Source organism: Sitophilus oryzae, unplaced genomic scaffold, assembly GCF_002938485.1.
Source record: "Sitophilus oryzae breed Bouriz unplaced genomic scaffold, Soryzae_2.0 scaffold_734_pilon_pilon, whole genome shotgun sequence".
NCBI classification, from domain to species: domain Eukaryota; kingdom Metazoa; phylum Arthropoda; class Insecta; order Coleoptera; family Curculionidae; genus Sitophilus; species Sitophilus oryzae.
Window position 1 is genome coordinate 233,108 of NW_022147345.1, and position 23,357 is coordinate 256,464.

Sequence of the window (23,357 nt, forward strand, 5' to 3'; positions counted from 1 at the left end):
TATGTGGGATTTTGATCCGCGGTAGCACAATGAACACTTGCTTTAACTCCTGTTCTTTATTAATCAACACATCAGGCTGTTTGCGTTTTTGTGGGGACACGCACCATGTGTTTCAAATATTTAATACTTTGATATAGTAGGTAAAGAGGGAATTGGCCTGTTTACAAAAGTTTGTGGAAAAACTGTTTTGTTTATCCCGATAGACCTATTTTGGAAATACCATTTACAATCTGAATTTTTCACGAACTTTCGTAAAACCATTCCATTCATTTTACTTAAAATAAAATTTTACACCGAGAACTGTCGCGCAGAAGCATATTGTTATTATTGTTGGCTATTAAACACGAATAAATACAATTCTGAAACATTTGTTATCAATATCTACCTATTTTTTATTTTTATTGCTTTTTCTTTCGGGCCCGCTTTTATTCCGGCGGACGGGTATATATACGCTAATTCGTCCGGTTCTGCCTATGTTAATACTACGGTGGTCCGGTCTGTATAAGTCACTTCAGAATTAGCCCTAAACATTTTCCAGCGTGACTTATGTCACAATAACTACACTTAGTTACCATAAATAACTATTTTCTACGTGTGCAAAACAAGTAGCTATCTATGGTGATATTTTTACACTATTAAATAGAGCGAAAAAAAAAACAAAAAAATAATTATTTTTTGCAAAAAAAAAAAAAAAAAAAAAAAAAAAAAAAAAAAAAAAAAAAAAAAAAAAAAATAAAAATTTGTCAAATCCTGGAGATTAAACTATCCCGCCTTGCACAGATAAGGTTATTATTAGGTTTAGCCAGTGCTGGACACCTCGCAGCAACATTCCGGAAAAGAGTTTTAAGTACAGAACAAGAACCCCCGACCTCCACGAGCAGAAATAAAAATAAAATTCAAAAGACTACTGAAAATGAAGTTTCAATTTCAATTTTACCTTAGTGAATTTTTCAAACTGCACCATTAAAATACCTATCCAGGTTGGCGCACCTCATTCTCATCGGTAGATTATACGAAAACGGAAAGATGTAGAAACAAAATATTTTATGGGTATATGTGGGAAGGAATGTGCATAATAAAAAAATCAGGCATTTATTATAAGGATTTAATATGTTTAACTGCGACATTAAAATTAAAATGAACTCAAAAAAAGTTATTAAAAAAATAATAATAATATTTGTTTATAGTGTTATTGTTAGTGGTAATATATTATTCCGTGAATTACCGTAAAACTTTTTAATAAACATTTAAATAAGAATTTCAATTCGATCGTAGAAAAAATGCTGTGAGCAACATGTGCAAAAAGCATATAATATGTTGCCCTTAGCAATTGCAGCAATTGATTGTTGCTCAGCATGATTGTTGCATTCAGCATGAGTCTTCGTGCAACAAATATTGTCCTTTTGCACTAGTTACACAAATAACTATTTTATATAGTCACTGGCGCCGCAAAAATTAATACTTTTGTGGCGTTTGAAAAAAAATATATTGATTGGTATTATCCTTGATAAACAAGGGTATTATCTAAGTGATTTTCACTAAAATATTTATTTACCTTGATTTTGAACTTAAAATATATATATATAATAAATATATATATATATATATTTCACAACTAAACTTCTTTTAGAAGATAATCATCATTTAAAATGTTTTTTTTGTTAATTATAACTTCTGTAATCATTTATATTACTTTTTAACAATCGGCGGAAGATGGTCTCTGCATCTGCTCTATGTATAATGTATCTGAATACACTATATTTATAACAATTAGAACAAAATATTGGAGTAAACTTAGTAGTACTAGTGTGATTTCTAACAAAAAAAAATAAATTCAATTAAATTAAAGGTGTGCGTATACACATAACAAAAATTTTTGCATAGATAATTGAATAAACAAAGGTATTTCTAATGTGATATAATATTTTTTAACATGCTGCCGTTAAAATATCGCAATTTATCCAAGAAAAAATGTAACAAAAAACTAAAAGCGACTAAAATAATTTATTAGCTCTAATTATATTCGGATTAGGTAACGCTAAGTATATTACCTTTTTTTTATTACTGCATTAATTTAATTAGAAGTTTACCAGGGTAAAGAAAAAAGTTATGGAGTATGTCTCCGGATTGTCTTTTTTTGATTTTGATAAAGGAAATAAATTTAGATTGGAAAGCCCGTCCGACCATTGTACGCGATCAGGCGCTGCTACAGCGGTTGCTAAGAACAACCGCCAAACAATAACAGAAATAATTTTCTCTTGTCAAAATCAGAATCTTCAAAAATTATAAAATCTTTCAAAATTTAAACCGCGCACATTGAAAAATACCGAAAAGTGGTTAAAGCGTCCATTTTCAAAGTAATTATTATTGCTATCTTGTGAGTTTAATTTAAATTTTACTTACTCAAACCCGTGATAATTGTGAAAAAGTGGCATTAAAAACTAAAAAACTGTGTTGTGAACTGTGAACTGCAAAAACCATCGTGGATCGTGGCATAACGTCGGTTTCCAATGTTTCATAGGTATTTCACATACATGTCCTTATATAAAATAAATTTTCTTGTATGCAACACACTGTATTTTATTTTTAAAATTATGAAAATAATAATAAATTTCAATAAACAATATTTGGCGACATAATTCCGGAAAAAGCCCAACCGATCCGAAATTATCAAAAGCTTTGGGTCGCGACCGTTGCAAGAATAGGGCCAAATAGTGTTTACATTGTCCTTATGGGCACTTTCCATCTTTCCAATCTAACCTTGTTTCATTTATCTATGGTGCTGTCTACACCATCACACGCAGACCTTTCTAAAACCTATTAACCACTTTGTTGTAAAATTAACAGGGGGCCAGTATCTGGACAGTTCAAAATGTCTATGCAATTTCTTATGTTTCCGACGACGATGCACCACCCGGTATACAATATATACAATGTATCTTCCTTTATGTATGACATTGTTATTATATTTTTTTTAATTTTCAACTGAATCGTAACGTAAAACAAGTTAGTCTATTGTACTTTAAAAATTACCTAATCCAGTAGCATTTTTCTATACAATACCCATCAAAACAATATATAGCCGTAAAATTGCTGCGTAATTTACCATTAAATATATAATATTATGCAGTCTGTGACATGTGGTTAAATCTGCCTTGTTTGATGGTCTAGAGGCAATTAAAAACATCGAATACCGCTATCAATTACGATCATAATAGCAATAACAACGTTAAATCTCGCCTAGAATAACAAAAATAATTATTTGCTGGTATGGCATAAATTTATTGGGGGTATAATTGTTATTATTTTATTGTTATTAGGGTCATTTAAGTTATATGTTGCTTGTAATCAGGGGCGGATGATGATATTTTTCCAGCGGGATCATAAAATACCGTATGATCGAAAAAAAAACGGCGTCCAGTTGGCTTGGAAATGACGATAGATGACATTTCCCATATAATTTTACATATAAAATGACAGCGATCTTCATTTCATAGCCATCGCTGACGCCGCTTTTATTCGATCATACGGTATTTATCGTATGCCAGTACTCACATAAAAATACAGGGTGGGCCACTGAAAACTTACAATGGCTATAATTTTTAAACCAAAAAAAATATCAAAAAAATAAAAAATGCCGTTTCTATAACATCGAGGGGGAATATATATGACGTATTTTTTGAACCACCCCGACCTACCCCTTAGGCGGCACCCTACTCACTTGAAAATTTTAAATAGTAACACCCCACTTGTGGCGCCTTTTTGGAAAGCCCATGAAAAATGCTAAACGATGATCATAAAGCTTTTAGGGTGAAATTGAAAAACTACCCCTTACACAAAAAATTAGGTGGACATTAATGAAAAAAATGATTTTTTCAGCATAAGTTACAAATTGGGACCGAGCTAAATGAGGCAAATGAGGTATTTTTCAAACCACCCCGACCCACCCATAGGTGGCCAAGGTCACCTGATCTCACTCCTTTAGGCTTTTTCTTGTGGGGTTACAGTAAATCCATAATCTACAAGACAAAACCAGGTTCGTTGCAAGAATTGCGGCAGATGATAACTGAAGCATGTCGAAATATTCCGGAGAGACGTTCCAAAAAGTGAGAGAAGAATTTGAAAATCGTTTGTATTTTTGTATGGAACAAAACGATTGTCATTTTGAGCAATTGTTCAAATAAATTATCATTTTAAATTTCTTTCGAATTGTCAGACCTACATTTCTTATCACTACTTACCAGTAATTAAGTTGAAGTCTATATGACCATCGTTTAGCAATTTCAATTAGCTTTCCAAAGAAGTGTCACAAGTGGGTATCGCTATCTTGAGATTAGAAGTGAAGGGGTGGCACCTAGGGGTGGGTCAGAGTGGTTTGAAAAATAACTCATTTGCCTCATTTAGCTGGGTCCTAATTTGTAACTTATGCTGAAAAAATCACTTTTTCCATTAATGTCCATCTAATTTTTCGTGTAAGGGGTAGTTTTTCAATTTCACCCTAAAAACTTTATGATCATCGTTTAGCATTTTTTATGGGCTTTCCAAAAAGGTGCCACAAGTGGGGTGCTACCATTTAAGATTTTTAAGTGAGTAGGGGTACCGCCTAAGGGGTAGGTCGGAGTGGTTTAAAAAATACGTCATATGTATTCCCCGTCGATATTATAGAAACGGTATTTTTTATTTTTCTGATATCTTTTTTGGTGGTTTAAAAATTATAGCCATTATAATTTTTCAGTGGTCCACCCTGTATAATAAAAATTAGTTTCACAAAACTATAGAAGGTCGAAAACTACATTATTTTTAAGATATTTCGATTGGGTTTTAAAAGTAAAATCAATTTTCTATAAATTTCAAAGTTGTATAAAATTCATAACAGAATACAATTTGCTGTTCCTGTATCGGTGAAATTTAAGTTTTCCACAATAAAAGTAAAAAGGAAAAAAACTGTAGATCCGCCCCTGTTTGGAATATTGTTTTAATAAAAGTTGATTGGACTATTACCGCTCTATGGCATTTAATTAAAAAATTCTTAGTATTTTTCATAAGTCTAGATTTTCCAAATTATAGTTTACTCAATAAAACTCATTTGGTAAGTCAGAAAGTTCTTTTTCTTTAATCAGTTATTGCTTTCAACTTTTAAGAATCTTAAAAACTATATATATTTAACTTGGGAATTATTATTATTATTTTAAGCTGATTGTAAAATAAAAAATAACGAAATTTTCAATTAATCAATTCTAAACTATACAGGGTGTGTCTTAAAATAAGTGCAAATACTTTTACAGGTAGTAGATATATTTCGACCGCAAAAACACGATTATGAGTTTTTTTCGCAAATAAAGAATTGAAAATTTGGAATGTTTCGAAACATTTTTTCGATTTTTTTTAGTTTTTGGTTAAAAAACATAATTTCATGATAATAAAGCAACGTATAGGTAGCCGATTAAACTTACAATAAAGAAAACCCAGAAAAGATCCAGTCTCAATATTTAAGCAAAAAAATATTTTTTTTGGAAATTTTCAAAATAAGAGAACTGGGTTATTTTGGACTTACTTGAAAAACGGTAAATAGAGAAAATATGCTTTTTTTATCGATATCAATCAGCCCCGAAAATATTTGCACTTATTTAAGACTCACCCTGTATAGTATAAGAAAATATTTCTCATGTACAGGGTGTGCGAAAAAGTTGGCAAACATATGGATTTTTTTCTTATTGAAATATTGAAAAAAAAGGATTTGTGTGGAGATTAGTTTAAAGTCTATGTACCAAGTTGGATAAATATACAGAGACTTTCAATAAAAATAAACTGAAAAAAAATACTTTCTTGTTATTGTATACCGGGTGCGTTTCAAAACTGGGACTGTAATTTCTGTCTGCGAGTTTGAATTTTTAGGAGTTGCGATTTGCGATATTCTTGCGAATCTAATTTTGTGGTCTATTTAAGCATTTTATAGTAAACTGCTATTGAATGTTCTCTCTGATATTATTTATTTATAGAGAAGGTATTATTTTCTAGGGCCGCCCGATCAATAATATACCGGGTCTTTCTCAAGAGTGGTTCGCCCCTATTTTTTTATTTTCTCAGATAAAAGAAACGAGATTTGGTACGTTAGTATATGACATGAATTAGGATTGATTGACGTATTCAATTAATTGTTTTTTATCACTTCCTATTTCATCGGAAATTACTACAAATTTTCATTTTTAAATAGCACCCTCCATATATTTTGACTTTATTCGATAGAAAATGACACTCTGAATAGAGTGACATATCATATGTCAACTTTTGGGATTTTCGCATAAAAAATGTTTTTTAAATTTCTATCTAGAGTGCCATGGCTATATTAAAAACACTAATTTTTAATCATGGAGTTTTGGAAAAATAGATTTGATCGTCTATTGTTTTTAGTATCTTGCCCTGGCCGGTTAAAACATGCCCATATTGCATTTTTAATTATATCTCAATTTTTTCAAATAGAACAAGGGTGGCTCATTAACATATTTGGAAGAAGCATTTTTTTACAAATAATTTGATACCACAAACTTGGTATTTCGAGTCAAATTGTCGTTACGAAGCGCCTGTTATAATTTCAAATAAACCACGTGCGAAAATGTCAAAAATTGATATATAATATGTCATTCTATTCAGACTGTTATTTTCTATCCAGTAAAGTACAAACATACCGATGGTGCTATTTAAAAATCAAAAGTTGTAGTGATTTCCGGTGAAACAGGAAGTGACCAAAAACAATTGAATACGTCAATCAATCCTAATTTTTAGATGATATACCAACATACCAAATCTAATTTTTTTAACTGAAAATTTATAAAAGTTATATGGATGAGCCACTTTTGAGACGCACCCGGTATACAATAACAAGAAAGTATTTTTCAACTTATTTTTATTGAAACTTGGTACATAGACTTTAAATTGATCTCCGCACAAATAATCTTTTTTCAATTTTCAATAAGAAAAAAATTCACTTTGGAGACGCACCCGGTACCTATAGTTCATATCAAATAAACTTTTAGTCAGGTGATTAAGTTTGACCAGTACAGCGTGCACTTTTACATATTTTCTTTGAATTAAAATATTTTAGGAAATATAAATAAATTAATTATAAATACACACACCGGAAAAGTCTAGGGATATTACAATTTTATCCAGCCATCGTCAGTAATTTTATTATTTGCATTCCTAAAATAATAAAATTAAAATAAACAAATAGTTTACAGGACGTATTGGAAGTAAGAATGCGAAATTTACCAAATTTTTCAAATTTACCTTGATTTTTATTGAACTCAAAAAAATACACACTTTTTTTTATTCTAAACTGTGAATTAAAAGAAAAAAAGATAAAACAATTTTTACTTAATAAAGGGTATGGCCTCCTCTACTGTTCATTACAGCCCTACATCGTCTCTCCATGCTCTTGATCAGGTTGTCGATCTCTTCTTGAAGTACAGCCTGCCACGCTGCATTCACGGCCCGAACCAGATCCCTACGAGTTTCACGAGGCATACCCATTCTCAAAATTTTTCGTTGGACCTCGTCCCATACGTGCTCGATGGGGTTGAGGTCACGAGATTGTGCCGGCCAGGGTAAGATGTTTTGGTTTGGCTGTATGAGGCCGTGCATTGTCATGCTTGAGAATGAAGTTTCTCCCAAAATCATTGGCATATGGTAACACGACAGGCTCAAGAATTAAATCCCGATATGTGATTCGTGTTAGAAACCTTTCAAGAAAAACGAGATCGGTTTTTCGGCCTAACTGGACTCCTCCCCAGACCATAACTGTTCCACCTTGATAAGGGTGCACTTCCTGAACATGATCCAACCGAATAAGATTTTCCGGTTCTTTCCATACCCTAAGCCTTCTCGAATCCGGATGAATTCCAAAGCGTGACTCATCTGTGAAGAGAACATTGGCCCATTGTTCATTCGACCACTGAACACAAACTTGAGCCCACAAATATCGTACCTCTCGATTTTCTCTCGTTAAGGGTTGAGCTCTCCAGGGGCGTCTGCTTCTTAAGTTGCCCTCTCTTAATCTATTGCGAACAGTGTCAGGACTAACGGTTACATTATGTGTTTCCTGGAGAATTAAACTAAGCTCTGGTGCGGTAAGAGTCAGTCGGCGTCGAGCATTTAATAGTAAAAAATTATCGTGCTGAGGGGTAGTAATGCGATGTCGCCCTGTGTGCCTTTCAGCAACATCACCACTTTCACGGTAGCGTGCACTTTGCGTTGTATTTAATGCTCTAGCTACGTCGATTTGGCCCATTCCAGCTTCGAGCATACCCATGGCCCTTAGCATTTCGTCTCTGTTAAGATGTCTACGCTCCATAATGTCGTTTAATACTAAACAGAGTTATTTGAATGAATTCTGGCCAGTTATCATAAAAACATAGCCAGTACAGGTTAAATTCGAACAATTGATGCTAGGTGCTTTTTATACATTTAGCAAAAAATGCACAAACACTTCTGCAAATATCCCAAATTTAGAAATAACTAGTGTGACTACTTTGTTTCAATCGAAGTAGAAAGAATCGGCCTACAAATATGTGGTTGTTTATTCAAAATATTTATTTTTAACTTTAATAAAATTATATCCCTAGATTTTTCCGGTGTGTGTATATTAACTGGTATTGTAAGTAATAACAATACTCACCTTCTTAACAGGACTTAAGGGACATAACAGGCCATTACTACCGCTTTCCCATTCAAAATATTCTAATAAAGTTGCGATGACTTTTTTACGGTTATCTTGTACATTTCGCACTAAAAGAGTCGCAGTCACACTTCTTAATAATGTTTACTAGCAGACCTTCACAGGTCTGCTAATAAACAGGCATTCAGCACGGCGCCGAATATGTCCATGGTTGGCAACAATGAATTTAAAAATCGCGCCATCGATTACGTAACTAAAAGTTTAATTCGTATTAAATATATGTGTTTAGTTTCTATACGTTCAGTTTACTACACCCTGTATATTTCAAAATAATCTATATTAATTTCCTATATAGTTATGTTTGGCATTTAAAATGATTACTTCCTCTTCTCGGCCTGTCGTATTCAATTAAATTTCGATCTATTTTATACTACTTCCGGTCATTTGGTGTAACGTAACAATTCAATCATCGAAGTTCGTTGCTGTTACTTTCCCAAACCATACACTAAAAAAAACGAATCTATTTAACTATTTTAATCTCAGCGATTTGCACGAGGTTCTTTTTTGAATTCATGATTTCAGATTGAATAAGTTTTGAAAATGTGTTTTTATACGCATTGTATCTCGAAAGTACTTAATAGAATGTTACGTAGGTACCTAGCAAGAATTGGTTATTCACCCAAATCATTGTTTTTGTTTATTAAGTAAATAAAGTGATAACATAATAATAATGATGGATCTACTTATCAAAATTAGTTTATCAGAGAAAATATAGATGAATTTTGTTACTTTCTTACTACTTACGGCTAACCATTAAAATTAATTTTATCCACTATAATACACTGAATGGATTTGTTGTATTTATCGACCTAACAAAAGACTTTGACTCTGTAAACAGAGATGAACTTTGGGAAATTATGAAAAAGTTCGGAGTATCCAACAAATTTCTTACAGTATGCAAAAGCCTCCATAACAAGTCAAGAGTGTCACTTCATGGATCTCTGAACGATCCCATCCTAACAAATACAGGAGTTAGGCAGGGATGTGTCTTAGCGCCTCTCCTGTTCAACATATTCATGGCAGCAGGAAAGAGGAATGGATATTATTATGGAATGGACAATTATGGAATGGACGGCGCCGGCGCGCGGTCTGTTCAACATAAAAAACTCACGGCAAAAACAAGTACAAAATACATCACAGAACTTCAATACGCTGATGACTGCGCTCTAGTTACGCTACTAAAACGCTACAGCAATTATAAGAAACGCTGAACACATATACCTGGGCATACGAGGCTCTGGCCTTTAAGCTGAACATCGATAAAATCATGTGCATGCATGTGAAAATCACAACAATGCTATAAAAATCGGAGAATTATTGGATTATGTAGCGGAATTCCATTACCTCGGCAGTTTGATTTCGAAAAATTTCGATTTTCAGAAATTCAGCACAGAATTAGCAGCGCCTCAAGAGCATTCTGGAAATTAATAGACAGGGTTTTTTACAGTCATGACTTGAGTACAAAAACGAAACTTGCACTGTACTGAGCAATAATAATGCCCACCATGTTATATGGAAACAAAACCTGGGTGCCGTACTGCCGCGCCGACACACGAACGCATTAAAAAGTTGCAACAGAGACACCTTAGACAACTCTTAAAAATCAAATGGTTTTACCATGTCTCAAATGTATCAGTCCTTGAAAAATCTAGCGAAATCGTTGATGCCATGATTACTGAATCCCTGTTTAAGATGGGCTGGTCACGTATGCAGGATGCAAGAAAACCGCCTACCAAAATCTCTTCTTTACGGTGAGCTTGTAGACGATAAGAGAAAACCGGGTGGGCAACTCAAAAGGTACAAGGATATTTTCCACAAAGTCTTAAAGGGGATAAGCATGCAGAATCAGTGGGGAAAAAACAGCGTACAATAGAACGCAATGGAGAAGAATTGTAAACTCAGTTAACATCGACAACCAAAAAGTAGAGCGGCAACAAAATAATGGGATTTTTGAATGTCCAGAGTGCGGAAGAGATATAACATCACTTATCGGGCTTTTCAGTCATAGAAAAGCTTATGAAAGAAAATGCTTTGCGTAACCATCTTCTGATGCGTGTCAAATACTCGTCAGTGGGTAAATGGCAGTAAGTAAGAATGAATTTGTTCCACCTATAAAGTAAAAAGTAGAAAATACAGAAATTGCATAGGTATTTAAAAATTGATAGATTTTTTTAAAATGTATTATAAAACAGTAGTAGAACAGGCAAGTTTTGCTAAATAAATAACTCAAAACAATGCCTAAAAATATTCTAATATTTAAAACATTTTGCAGTTTTTTTTGCAATTTTAAAGAAAAATTTTCCCAAGCTACACGTTTCTCCAAATGAAGCACCCATCTCGTCAACTCATCTAAATAGGAGTTGTCTTTTTCAGTAAAACAGTTATCCACGAAAATGATAGCCTCCTCAATAGATAAGTATTTTTGCAGCTTGGGTAATAATAAAAAGTATTGTCTTGAAAAAACAAAATTTTGTTCTTCTACAGATTCTCTGATCTAGATTCTCTTCTAGATTCTCTTCTAGATTTTCTTCTTCTACAGATTTTCTTCTTTCTACAGATCGGTTATTATTATTAGGAATTGTTACGTAGTATTCTTCTGTAAAAGTGTTGCTTTGGTACCATTTGCTTGCTACCATTTTGAAGAAAATTATAAATATTATCAGTCAAACGTATTGAATATTTCTGTTGGATATAAATATATTCATATCTACAGTTCATACCAAATAAACTTTTAGTCACGTGATTAAGCTTGACCGACACAGCGTTGTCCACTTTTATATATTTTTTTTAATCAAAATATTTTTGGAAGTATAAATGTATAAACAGTTATTATTTACATCAACAAAACTCACCTTCTTAACAGCACTTAAGGGACATAAAGTGCCATTACTACCGCTTTCCCGTTCAAAATATTCTAATAAAGTTGCGGCGATTATTTTACGGCTATTAAGCTATCTTGTACCACTTCGCACTAAAAGATGTTCTAAAAAGAACAAAATTCGACTGCAAGGTCTGCTAGTAAATATTTTTAAACTTAAAATATCACAACACTATTTATTTAAACCAAAAACGTGTGTTAAAGTGTCAAAACGAATGACAATGTCAGGAAATAAATAAATAAATGCGGCAACTTGACATTTTTTACAGCAGAGCTACCACCTGAATCCCTAGCGCGAAATTTAAATTCCAGTTAGTCAGCGCAGCGCCGAATATGTCCATGGTTGGCAACAATGAATTTAAAAATCGCGCCTTCGATTATGTAACTAAAAGTTTAATTCATATCAAATATAGATTCGTATTTGTAATTTCAATATATTAATTGCCTGTTCCAATACGTTGATAATAAACAAAAACAACATGTAATATTTAAAACATCCATTTACTTCAACTGACATTGAACTAAGTGCATCAAACAAGGTGCATTTTTTCTATCAGAAATGCATCATGTAAGTAGCGCCATTGCATTGTCCTTCACATTAGATCACTTCATAAATAGCTATAAGAAAGGTTATGTTTAATTACCGTTAAGAAAACATTTTTTTGTACCTGATAGTACCATTTGATTTTTAACACGGTTAAAGAACAATGGGTAATATAACATATTTATATAAAAATTATAGTGTTTTATTAGATTTTTATAACTCATCATAATTAACAGCTATATAATATTTTTTCTAACTAGAAAATGATTAAAGAAAAACGATTTTAGTTGTACACTCAGATGCAAAAAAAGCCAACGGATAAATTGGTCATAATGTGGTCATATTTAAAGTGTTATATTTTTGTTATTTTTAGCTCTATTTTGTTGAATTTTTGGCAAGCAAATAATTATATCAACTTTAATTCGTAAAGTCAGTTTTTTTAGGGTTCCGTAGCCAAAGGGTAAAAACGGGAACCCTATTACTAAGACTTCGCTGTCCGTCCGTCCGTCTATCACAAAGGTCTATCTTATGAACCGTTATAGCTAGACCGTCGAAATTTTCTAGAAGAACAAATATTAAAAACAGAATTAAATAAATGTTTATAAATAAAAAAGTACTTTCACTAAACATTATCTTTTAAGTAAGAATTTTACATAGAATATGTCAAGTCCTCGGTGGCCACGTGGTTAAAGCGTTAGGACTTTACGCTGCTATGACGTTGGAGCCGTAGTAAGGCAGGTTCGAATCCTAGTCAAGGCGACTTTTTTTTAATCGTTTTTTTTTTAATTTTTACATATTTATTTTTACTTTTTACATATTTATTATTGATTAATACAATTTTTAGTAATGTGTTTCTTCATTTTTTTTTAATAATATAGTGTCTGTTTTATAGAATAATGAATGGTACGGAACCCTTCGTGCGCGAGTCCGACCAATTTTTATAAACTTTAGTAGGTATTTGGCATATTAACAGGGATAATCGAGAGGTTGTTTTTTACCTTAATTTTAAAACACCCTGTGCAATAATTTCGTGTGTAAAATCATTTTACTGTTAGAACCATGACTCCTGAGCATTTTCTTTGTTGATTCGTGTGAATCCATGCTTTGGTTAATTTTTAAGAGCGAAATGAATTGATAGGATCAATTTGCAATATTTTCAATTATCATTACTTTTTGATGTAATTTTTTAATATGACGAGATGGTGATGGTGACTATTTTGGTGATGTGAGATTTTGGTGACTATTGTAGAGTCACCAAAACCATTTACACCAGAATGCCGTATTACGCTGCATTGTATACCTACTCTATACTGAATTAAAAAAAAATGTTAAAGACTAACGATACAGTCCTGATTTAAAAAAATATCAATAACGATAACAGAACTCACAATATTAAAGAAAACATCTGTAATACTCAAGTATACAAACACAGAAAAGATTGTAAAAAATGCCCTAATACCTTAATACCTTCTTGGCTGCTATAACTGCCTGTATACGTCCGCGCATGCTGTCATTGATGCTGCATGTATCATATTACGTTAAGTTTTCCTATTCTTCTTTAAGAACCACGCGAAGTTCATGTAATGAAGCTGGTACTGCTTCGAGACCTCTAACCCTCCTGTCAAGCATTTCCCAAACGTCGAACATGACAGGCAGTTCATAGTGGTATATAGTCATTATATAGTTCACAACAACCACCAAAGCTGCCTTGTCATATTGAAAAATAACTTCAAAAGAAAGTGATTATTGAAAAAATTGCAAATTGTTGGTGGCAAATTCATTTTGCTCTTAAAGATTAACTAAGGCGTTAACTTGACATGATCCAAAAAACAAAATGCTCAAGAGACATTGTTCTGACCGTAAAATTGTATTTTAGGAAAATTTACACACGAAATTATTGCACAGGGTGTTTTGTTTTAAAGTTAAGGTAAAAAACGACCCCTCGATTAACCCTGTATAATAAGCGAAATACTAAAGTATATTATATTACCGAAGTTTGCGAATTAAAGTTTATATAATTACATAAAGCTTGCTAAAAAATTAATGAAAATAGGGCTAAAAATAACAAAAATATAACACTTTAAATCTGACCAAAAATTTCTCTGTTGCGTTTTTTTTTGCATATGAGTGTACATATGTACAAACAATCCTGAAATAATACACCATAAACATGTTCTAAAGTGGGAGATAACAGAGAGTTAACAGTGCACTAAGTTAATAATAATAGTAGAGCTACATATTTTCCAATGACCTTTCGACTTGTATATCTCTAGAGTCATTATCAAGTAACAACTAAACTAACATCACTAAAGTTACTTCAAACACTTGATGTCGAAGTAACTGGACTTATATTAAATGAAAATTACACATCACTAATTATAACATCTAGGCGTCTTTTACCCCGTTTTTTCTTTTCGACCATACGGTATATTTTTCCAATACTAAAATTATACCGTATACTCGAAAAAAAATGGCGTCCAGTTGACTTGGAAATGGACGATCGATGACATTTCCCACATAAGTTTACATAGAAAACGATAGCGATCTTCATTCAATAGCTATCACTGACGCCCTTTTTTGTTTTCGATCATACGGTGTATTACCTTAAAAAAATCTTTACCTCAAAATAGAACTTGAAAAATATGAGTCTAGATATTTCAAGCATGATCTAACGTAGGCCAATAAACTAAACATAACGATTGTTTGGTTTGTGCGACTAATACCGATTTACAAGCTATAAATTATTGAATAATTTGACAAGTATAGGACGGAAAAAAACTTTGAACGTCACATAGACGATAATGATAATTTTTTCCGAAATTTTTTTTCTGTAAAATAAGTGATAAAATAGTTCACAGAAACTAATTTTTAAACGCTTTCAAAAAATGTTAATATCATTTCATCCTCCCTATCCAGTAAGTAAAATGTTCACAGTTCAGTAATACATTAATTATTAAACTCTAAATGTAATAAATTAAGCTGTGGTAAATCTGATATTCGCGTATACAGGATGGTCCGAACTGTATTCCGGAAACGTCGGCAGCATATTCTGCAGATAAAAGTAATTAAAAAAGTTCGTATAAATGTATGTCCTTAAATGCTTAGTTTCGGAGATACAGGGTGTAGAAGTTTCATTTTTATTTCGTTTTTTTCCAAATAATTTCTGAAGTAACGTCAATATTTGGATGAAAATTGGTATCTGGCAGTTTTTTGACATGATAAATTGATTTTGATGTCAATATGACTACTACTAGTAGAGGGCGCCACCTACATATTTTTTAACTGGTTTGAAGAGTAATAACTTTTCGTCCGTACCTGTATAAAACTACTGAGTAAAAAAATATACATTTACGACGTTTTTTACGTGAAAAAAGGTCTTTTGGTAAAAATCGCTATGAGTAATAGTTTTCGAGATGTTTGGAAATTATCAATACCTGAATGACATAAATTAAACATGTTGACTAAATAATTATTAGACTGAAATCATAAATTTGAAATATTTTTGTGCCAAAAGTTCAACAGAAACTGTTTTATCATCATTTTTTGCAGAAAAATTTATGATTAATTTAAAAAAATAAAAATTTCCCAAATTTATTTTTTCAGTGAAATAACTATCTACTCATCGTGTTTATATTTCGTCAATAATGCCATGTATTGACTATTTCCATTCTAAATATCTTAAGAACGGTTGCTCGTAGCGATTTTTACAAAGAGATATTTTTTACGTAAAAAGTCACAGAAATGTATATTTTTCGCTTTTTATACAGGTACGGACAAAAAGTTAGTTCGCTTTAAACCAGTTAAAACACATATAGGTGGCGCCCTCTACTAGAAGGAGTCATATTGACATCAAAATCAAATTTCTCATGTCAAAAAAACTCCTAGACACCAATTTTGAACCAAATATTGACGTTACTTCAGAAATTATATGGAAAAAATCGAAATAAAAATGAAACTTCTACACCCTGTATCTCCGAAACTAAGCATTTTTGGACATACATTTATAGGATCTTTTTTACTTAATTTTATCTGTAGAATATGCTGCCGAAGTTTCCGGAATACAGTTCGGACCACCCTGTATAACGACAATAAATGTTTATTACAAAAATAATTACAAACATGACGTTCCTTTATTCAGTGGCGTCACATAGGGACCAATAGTCCTAATATATTAAGATTGGAGAGAGAACAAAGATATTGCCATCCAAAATTAAAAAAACAAATGTTTAAACTAACACATATTTCAAATCAAACTTGTTATAAAATTTTTCTAAATTTATTTTAAAAGAATCAGTGGCGTACCGTTTTTTTTCCTTAAAAAATATTCAACGAAAAGCTCGAATGGACGCCACTGGTTGAAATAAATAAAATTGTTTTTACATCAAAAAAGGAATTTTGGTGCATAGAACACAGAACAGAAATATATGTAACAACATAAGGCTTATTATTAAAAAAATACTACCTTATGACCACCTTTATATCAAAATCAAAAGTGTATGTATGTATGAACATACTGACGGACATATATTCATACAAAGTTTTTTTTCTTAACATAGCTCCAAAAATCACGCCCTTATACAGGGTGGTCCGAACTGTATTCCAGAAACTTCGGCAGTATATTCTGCAGATAAAAATAAGTAAAAAAGTTTGATCTCAATATGATTCCTACATGTAGAGGGAGCCACCTACATATTTTTTAAATTGTCTGACGAGAAATAATTTTTCGTGCGTAACTGTATAAAACTACTGGGTAAAAAAATATACATTTACGACTTTTTTTACACAAGAAAGGTCTTTTGGTAAAAGTTGCTACGAGTAATGTCATCATTGGCATAAATTAAACATGTTGACTAAATAGTTATTAGAATGAAACCATAAATTTCAAATATTTTTGTTAACAAACCAAAATTTTAACAGAATCTGTTTTATCCTTATTTTTCCAAAGAAAAAAATATGATTAATTTAAAAAAAAAATTCCCAAGTTTATTATTTCAGTCAAATAACTATCTGCTCAACATATTTACTTTTTAGTCAATAATGACATATATTGACTATTACCATTCTAAATATCTTGAGAACGATTGCTCGTAGCAATTTTTACCAAGAGACATTTTTGACATAAAAATCACGAAAATGTATATTTTTTTGCTCAGTAGTTTTATACAGGTACGCACAAAATGTTATTACTCTTCAAAATAGTTAAAACACATGTAGGTGACGCCCCCTACAAATAGGAGTCATACTGACATTAAAATCAAATTTCTCATGTCAAAAAACTCCCACACACCAATTTTTATCCAAATATTGACGTTACTTCAGAAATTGTTTGGAAAAAATTGAAATATAAATGAAACTTCTACACCCTGTATCTCCGAAACTAAGCATTTTAGAACATACATTTATACGAACTTTTTTACTTATTTTTATCTGTAGAATATGCTCCCGAAGTATCCGGAATACAATTCGGACCACCCTGTAGGTTAGCATGTCATTAAGAACTCAATAACTTTTTTTTTATTTTTTCGGACAAAAAACATGATTTGGTATGTTAGTATATGACATAAATTAGGATCGATTGACGTATATTCAACTGTTTTTGGTCACTTCCTGTTTCGTTGACCGCAAAGAACAACTTTTGATTTTTAAATGACACCCTCGGTATGTTTTTACTTTATTCGATAGAAAAGGATTGAATAGAAACTAATTTTTAATCAAGGAGCCTTGGAAAAATAGATGTCATTGTCTAATGTTTTTCGTGTCTTGTCATGGCCGGTTAATAATGACAGATGCCCAAATTGTATTTTTAATCATATTTCATTTTTTTCAAATGGAACAAGGGTGGTATAGTATAGGACACTCCTATACACCTGTATGAATTTTCCGGAAAAGAAATGACTATACAAGCAGATAGTTTATTTTATGAGACGAGATTACTTATCGTTAATCGAAGTTTTTCTATACATTCACACCTAATCCATCTTTTTTTTGATAAGAACCCATAGACAAACTTCATTAAATAACAATTTAGTACTTAACTTAGTTCTAGGATGTAAACGTCCTATATAGATTCTACTAATATGTTTGTTTACACTAATTAAGGTAGTTTCACATCGATGGACTAAGTAAAGTCTGCTGCGCCCTAAGTTTTGTTTACTTTTCTGGTTAATGAATTGTGCTAAAAAAATAGAGAACAGTGAGTGTTTTTTGTAAAGGCAGTTTTTTATTGTTTCTAGAATAAAATGGATGCAGGCATGCAGGCTAAGAAGTTTCCTCAGTATATAGCAGCTCTGTCAGGTAAATAAATATTCTATGTCTTTTTGTTTCAAACAAAAACCCCTTTTGCTCGGCATCCAATGAAAAGTATTGTTATAGTCTATCCAACAAAAGGATACATGACAGTGCTGGCTATGTCTGTCATTTTAATGCACAGGTAAATTCTATTTTCTGACCTTTTTTGGATGCTTTAGAAATCTTCCTTGACTGGTTGGATAGACCTTGTCTATAATTATAGTAATTTCGTATACTTTCAAATATCTAGCTGTTTTTTTTTGTGATAATACAGGATTTTCTACGATGTTCTCTATGGGTATCTCGGAAACTACTGGAGATAGAGACTCGATTAAATGGGGAAAGAATTGCAGTTTTGTGGGGTCATAAATATACGCCTTTCCGATTTTTGAAAAAGTTCATGGCTTACTAGATATTTCGAAAAAAAAACAGATTTCCGCTATTTTAAAAATGGTCTCTAATTCCATTATAATCTATTTTAGACAAAAAGTTTTCAGATAAAAGTTGTAGATAATCACATCTTTAATGAGACTGTGTTCTCCGATTCTTTCTAAAGCCTATCATTTTTGACATATGACACAAACTTATGTTTTTTTAAATGGAAACCATAGTTGGCCATGACTTCATACTCTCAAATATCTAGCTGTTTTTTTGTGATACACTGGGTGAGTTTTCTACGATGTTCTCTATGGGTATCTCGGAAACTACTGGAGATGGAGACTCGATTAAATGGGGAAAGAATTGCAGTTTTGTGGGGTCATAAATATACGCCTTTCCGATTTTTGAAAAAGTTCATGGCTTACTAGATATTTCGAAAAACAAAACAGATTTCCGCTATTTTAAAAATGGTCTCTAATTCCATCTATTTTAGACAAAAAGTTTTCAGATAAAAGTTGTAGATAATCACATCCTTAATGAGACTGTGTTTTCCGATTCTTTCTAAAGCCTATCATTTTTGACATATGACACAAACTTATGTTTTTTTAAATGGAAACCATAGTTGGCCATGACTTCATACTCTCAAATATCTAGCTGTTTTTTTTGTGATACACTGGGTGAGTTTTCTACGATGTTCTCTATGGGTATCTCGGAAACTACTGGAGATGGAGACTCGATTAAATGGGGAAAGAATTGCAGTTTTGTGGGGTCATAAATATACGCCTTTCCGATTTTTGAAAAAGTTCATGGCTTACTAGATATTTCGAAAAACAAAACAGATTTCCGCTATTTTAAAAATGGTCTCTAATTCCATCTATTTTAGACAAAAAGTTTTCAGATAAAAGTTGTAGATAATCACATCCTTAATGAGACTGTGTTTTCCGATTCTTTCTAAAGCCTATCATTTTTGACATATGACACAAACTTATGTTTTTTAAATGGAAACCATAGTTGGCCATGACTTCATACTCTCAAATATCTAGCTGTTTTTTTTTGTGATACACTGGGTGAGTTTTCTACGATGTTCTCTATGGGTATCTCGGAAACTACTGGAGATGGAGACTCGATTAAATGGGAAAAGAATTGCAGTTTTGTGGGGTCATAAATATACGCCTTTCTGATTTTTTGAAAAAGTTCATGGCTTACTAGATATTTCGAAAAACAAAACAGATTTCCGCTATTTTAAAAATGGTCTCTAATTCCATCTATTTTAGACAAAAAGTTTTCAGATAAAAGTTGTAGATAATCACATCCTTAATGAGACTGTGTTTTCCGATTCTTTCTAAAGCCTATCATTTTTGACATATGACACAAACTTATGTTTTTTTAAATGGAAACCATAGTTGGCCATGACTTCATACTCTCAAATATCTAGCTGTTTTTTTTTTGTGATACACTGGGTGAGTTTTCTACGATGTTCTCTATGGGTATCTCGGAAACTACTGGAGATGGAGACTCGATTAAATGGGGAAAGAATTGCAGTTTTGTGGGGTCATAAATATACGCCTTTCCGATTTTTGAAAAAGTTCATGGCTTACTAGATATTTCGAAAAAAAAACAGATTTCCGCTATTTTAAAAATGGTCTCTAATTCCATTATAATCTATTTTAGACAAAAAGTTTTCAGATAAAAGTTGTAGATAATCACATCTTTAATGAGACTGTGTTCTCCGATTCTTTCTAAAGCCTATCATTTTTGACATATGACACAAACTTATGTTTTTTTAAATGGAAACCATAGTTGGCCATGACTTCATATAAAAAGTGCAATTTTTAATCTTTTTAGCGATATAAGCTATAATATGTTTTTTTCGAAAAATTACTGAGTTATAACCAATTCTTATCTTTCTTGACTAATTTCACTTAGTTGGCTGATATCCTTACTATGTTATTTATTTAATTATTATAATTTATGACTTATAAAAGACAAAATATTTTATTAAACAGGTCTTTACAATTTACATTATACAAACTTAAACTTAAAAAATAATACCACTACATACAGTTTAAGTTATTTTAGAAAATATTCAAAAAATATACCGCACTAAAAAGATCTAAAATATAGGTCAGGTCATCGAGGCCCATGCAATTGGCCCACCTCTTCCTATCCTTAAGTTTAAATAATTATGATATAAATAATTTGAACATTTTTTTCATTATGGGGGGGGGAGTGTTATAATGAAAGTCATGTTGGAATCACTCTCTTAAAAATTGTTCTCTAAAAAGCGTATGTAACGTATTTTCGAAAATGTATGGCCAAGAAAAGTTGAACTACTAATCCTACACGTCCTAACAATCCTTTTCTTCATTTGAAAAATTAATATTTAAAATTTTTGCTTATTTTAATTTACAAAGTCTGGATGTGACAGTTTGACATTTCTGAGAGCAACGACGATTGAAATTATTTCTATGGCTAACCAAGTGAAATTGTTTAAAAATGATAAGAATTTGCTATAACTCAGTATTTTTTCGAAAAAAAACATACATAGTTTATTTCACTGAAAATCTTAAAAAAACCATAAGTTTGTGTCATATATGTCAAAAATGACAGACTTAAGTAGAACACAATCTCATTAAGGATGTGAAATTTTTTAAATAGCTAAAATTTGTTTTTTCGAAATACCTAGAAAGCCATGAACTTTTTAAAAAATCTGAAAGGCGCATATTTATGACCCCGCAAAACTGCAATTCTTTCTTCATTTAACCGACTCTCTATCTCCAGTAGTTTCCGAGATACCCATAGAGAACATCCTAGAAAACTCACCCTGTATATTATGAACCAATAATAGTAATCCTAGAATATCAAACTAACCGTGTCTGGTACACACTTTAAACAATGCGTTTCTAAGAGCTAAATGGAATATATTCGATAATAAATAAATTGGAGCATGTTTGGAGAGACATTTTCAATTATTGTACCCCCTTCAATTGATATTTTCGGTTGCGCATTTTTCTCAACAAAAACTTTTTATACAGGCTGTATCATGAGCAGTGTCTAATACCAACTTTTCTATTTTAACACTCCGTACTATATTCAAAATTTGTTTTTTTAGAAAATTCTAGACATATTTCATAGACATGATAATAATCCTAAAACTAGTAATGCTTATCTTCAACTGTTTAGAAAATATTAAGTGACAATAGTGACATTATATCAGGCAGAATGTGAATCTCTGCTACAGGACAATTAGTTGTCAGTGTTATACAATAATCAGAAAATATACACACTTTAGCTGTGAGTTAAAATGAGAGACAACTATCACTGTCAGGTATTCTCTCGTTAGGCAAACGTTAAAGAAATATTTTTTTAGAAGTAGATTAATGTACGGATGTTAGAAGTTAGAACTCACTTGTCTGAATTTTTCAAAAACGTAATAAGCCCCATAGTTTGATGTTAGGCAATCATCGATATTATTTGTACAGTTGTTTAAAAAAAAATGAATACGACTCTTTACACATTTTTTTCGATTTTTTGTGCAGTGTATATTTATGTGTATATTATATATATTATATATTATGAGATCAATACTAACAAAACAGAATAAATGTGTATCGGAGGAGAACAACAAGATCTAATACTAGAAGGGAAGAAAATTAAGTGCTGCACAAAATACAAATATTTGGGTATGCAAATCACAAATGATGGACTGTTGGATACAGCAATTAAAGAACGAAACCAACTTGGAAGGAATGCTATCACGGTATTGAATGGGATACTGTGGGACAGAAGCATAAACAACAAGAACAAAACTCTAATATACAATGCCATCATAAAGAGTATAACCACGTACAGCTGTGATGTCTGGCCAATTAAGGAAACAACAAAACGAATGCTGGAAGCTACAGAGATGGATTTTTGGAGAAAATCAGCAGGCAAATCAAGACTCGAGCGAATAACTAATGAACGCATAAGAGAGATTATGGAAGTTAAACATACCATAGTGGACGACATAAAGACCAGTCAACTCATATGGTACGGGCATGTCCAAAGAATGGCAGAAATAAGAATCCCAAAGCAAATTATAACTGGTATCATAGAATATACTGCCCGAAATAGTTAAAATATGTTTTAAATCGTATTCACTTTTATTGGAACCAGCTGTACATTAAATAAAAAATACATCTCTATAAAATCATCGGCTACAGAACTCTAAAAGACAATTTGAGAAGAAAGTTGATAAGCTATTGTTACATGCACACCCTGTATAGAAGGTTTCTGTTGAAGGAATGTCCCAACAACTATAAATATAAATTCAATTTCAATTAAAAAAAAATTATTTTTATGAATACTCTCCTGCAGGCCATTTAATAATTCCAAAATAGTTGAAGATAGGTAAAAGCTATTATACATGAAATATGTCCAGAATTTCCTAAAGAATTCAAAAGTTGAATAATATACAGGGTCTTGTATTTAAAATACAAAAGTTGGTATTGGCAATTGCTACATGACACATACTGTATAAAAAAATTTTGTTG

The 23,357-nt window shown here is 31.7% G+C and overlaps 1 protein-coding gene across 1 annotated transcript in view; it reads left to right on the plus strand.

The window, feature by feature from the left end:
- The window catches only part of LOC115888357 (facilitated trehalose transporter Tret1), a 62,244-nt gene that overhangs the window by 22,640 nt on the left and 16,247 nt on the right, over positions 1–23,357 (plus strand). The window contains exon 2 of the mRNA XM_030908061.1: positions 18,390–18,450. Coding sequence (XP_030763921.1) covers positions 18,390–18,450 — 61 coding nt within the window. The remainder of the gene's footprint in view (positions 1–18,389; positions 18,451–23,357) is intronic.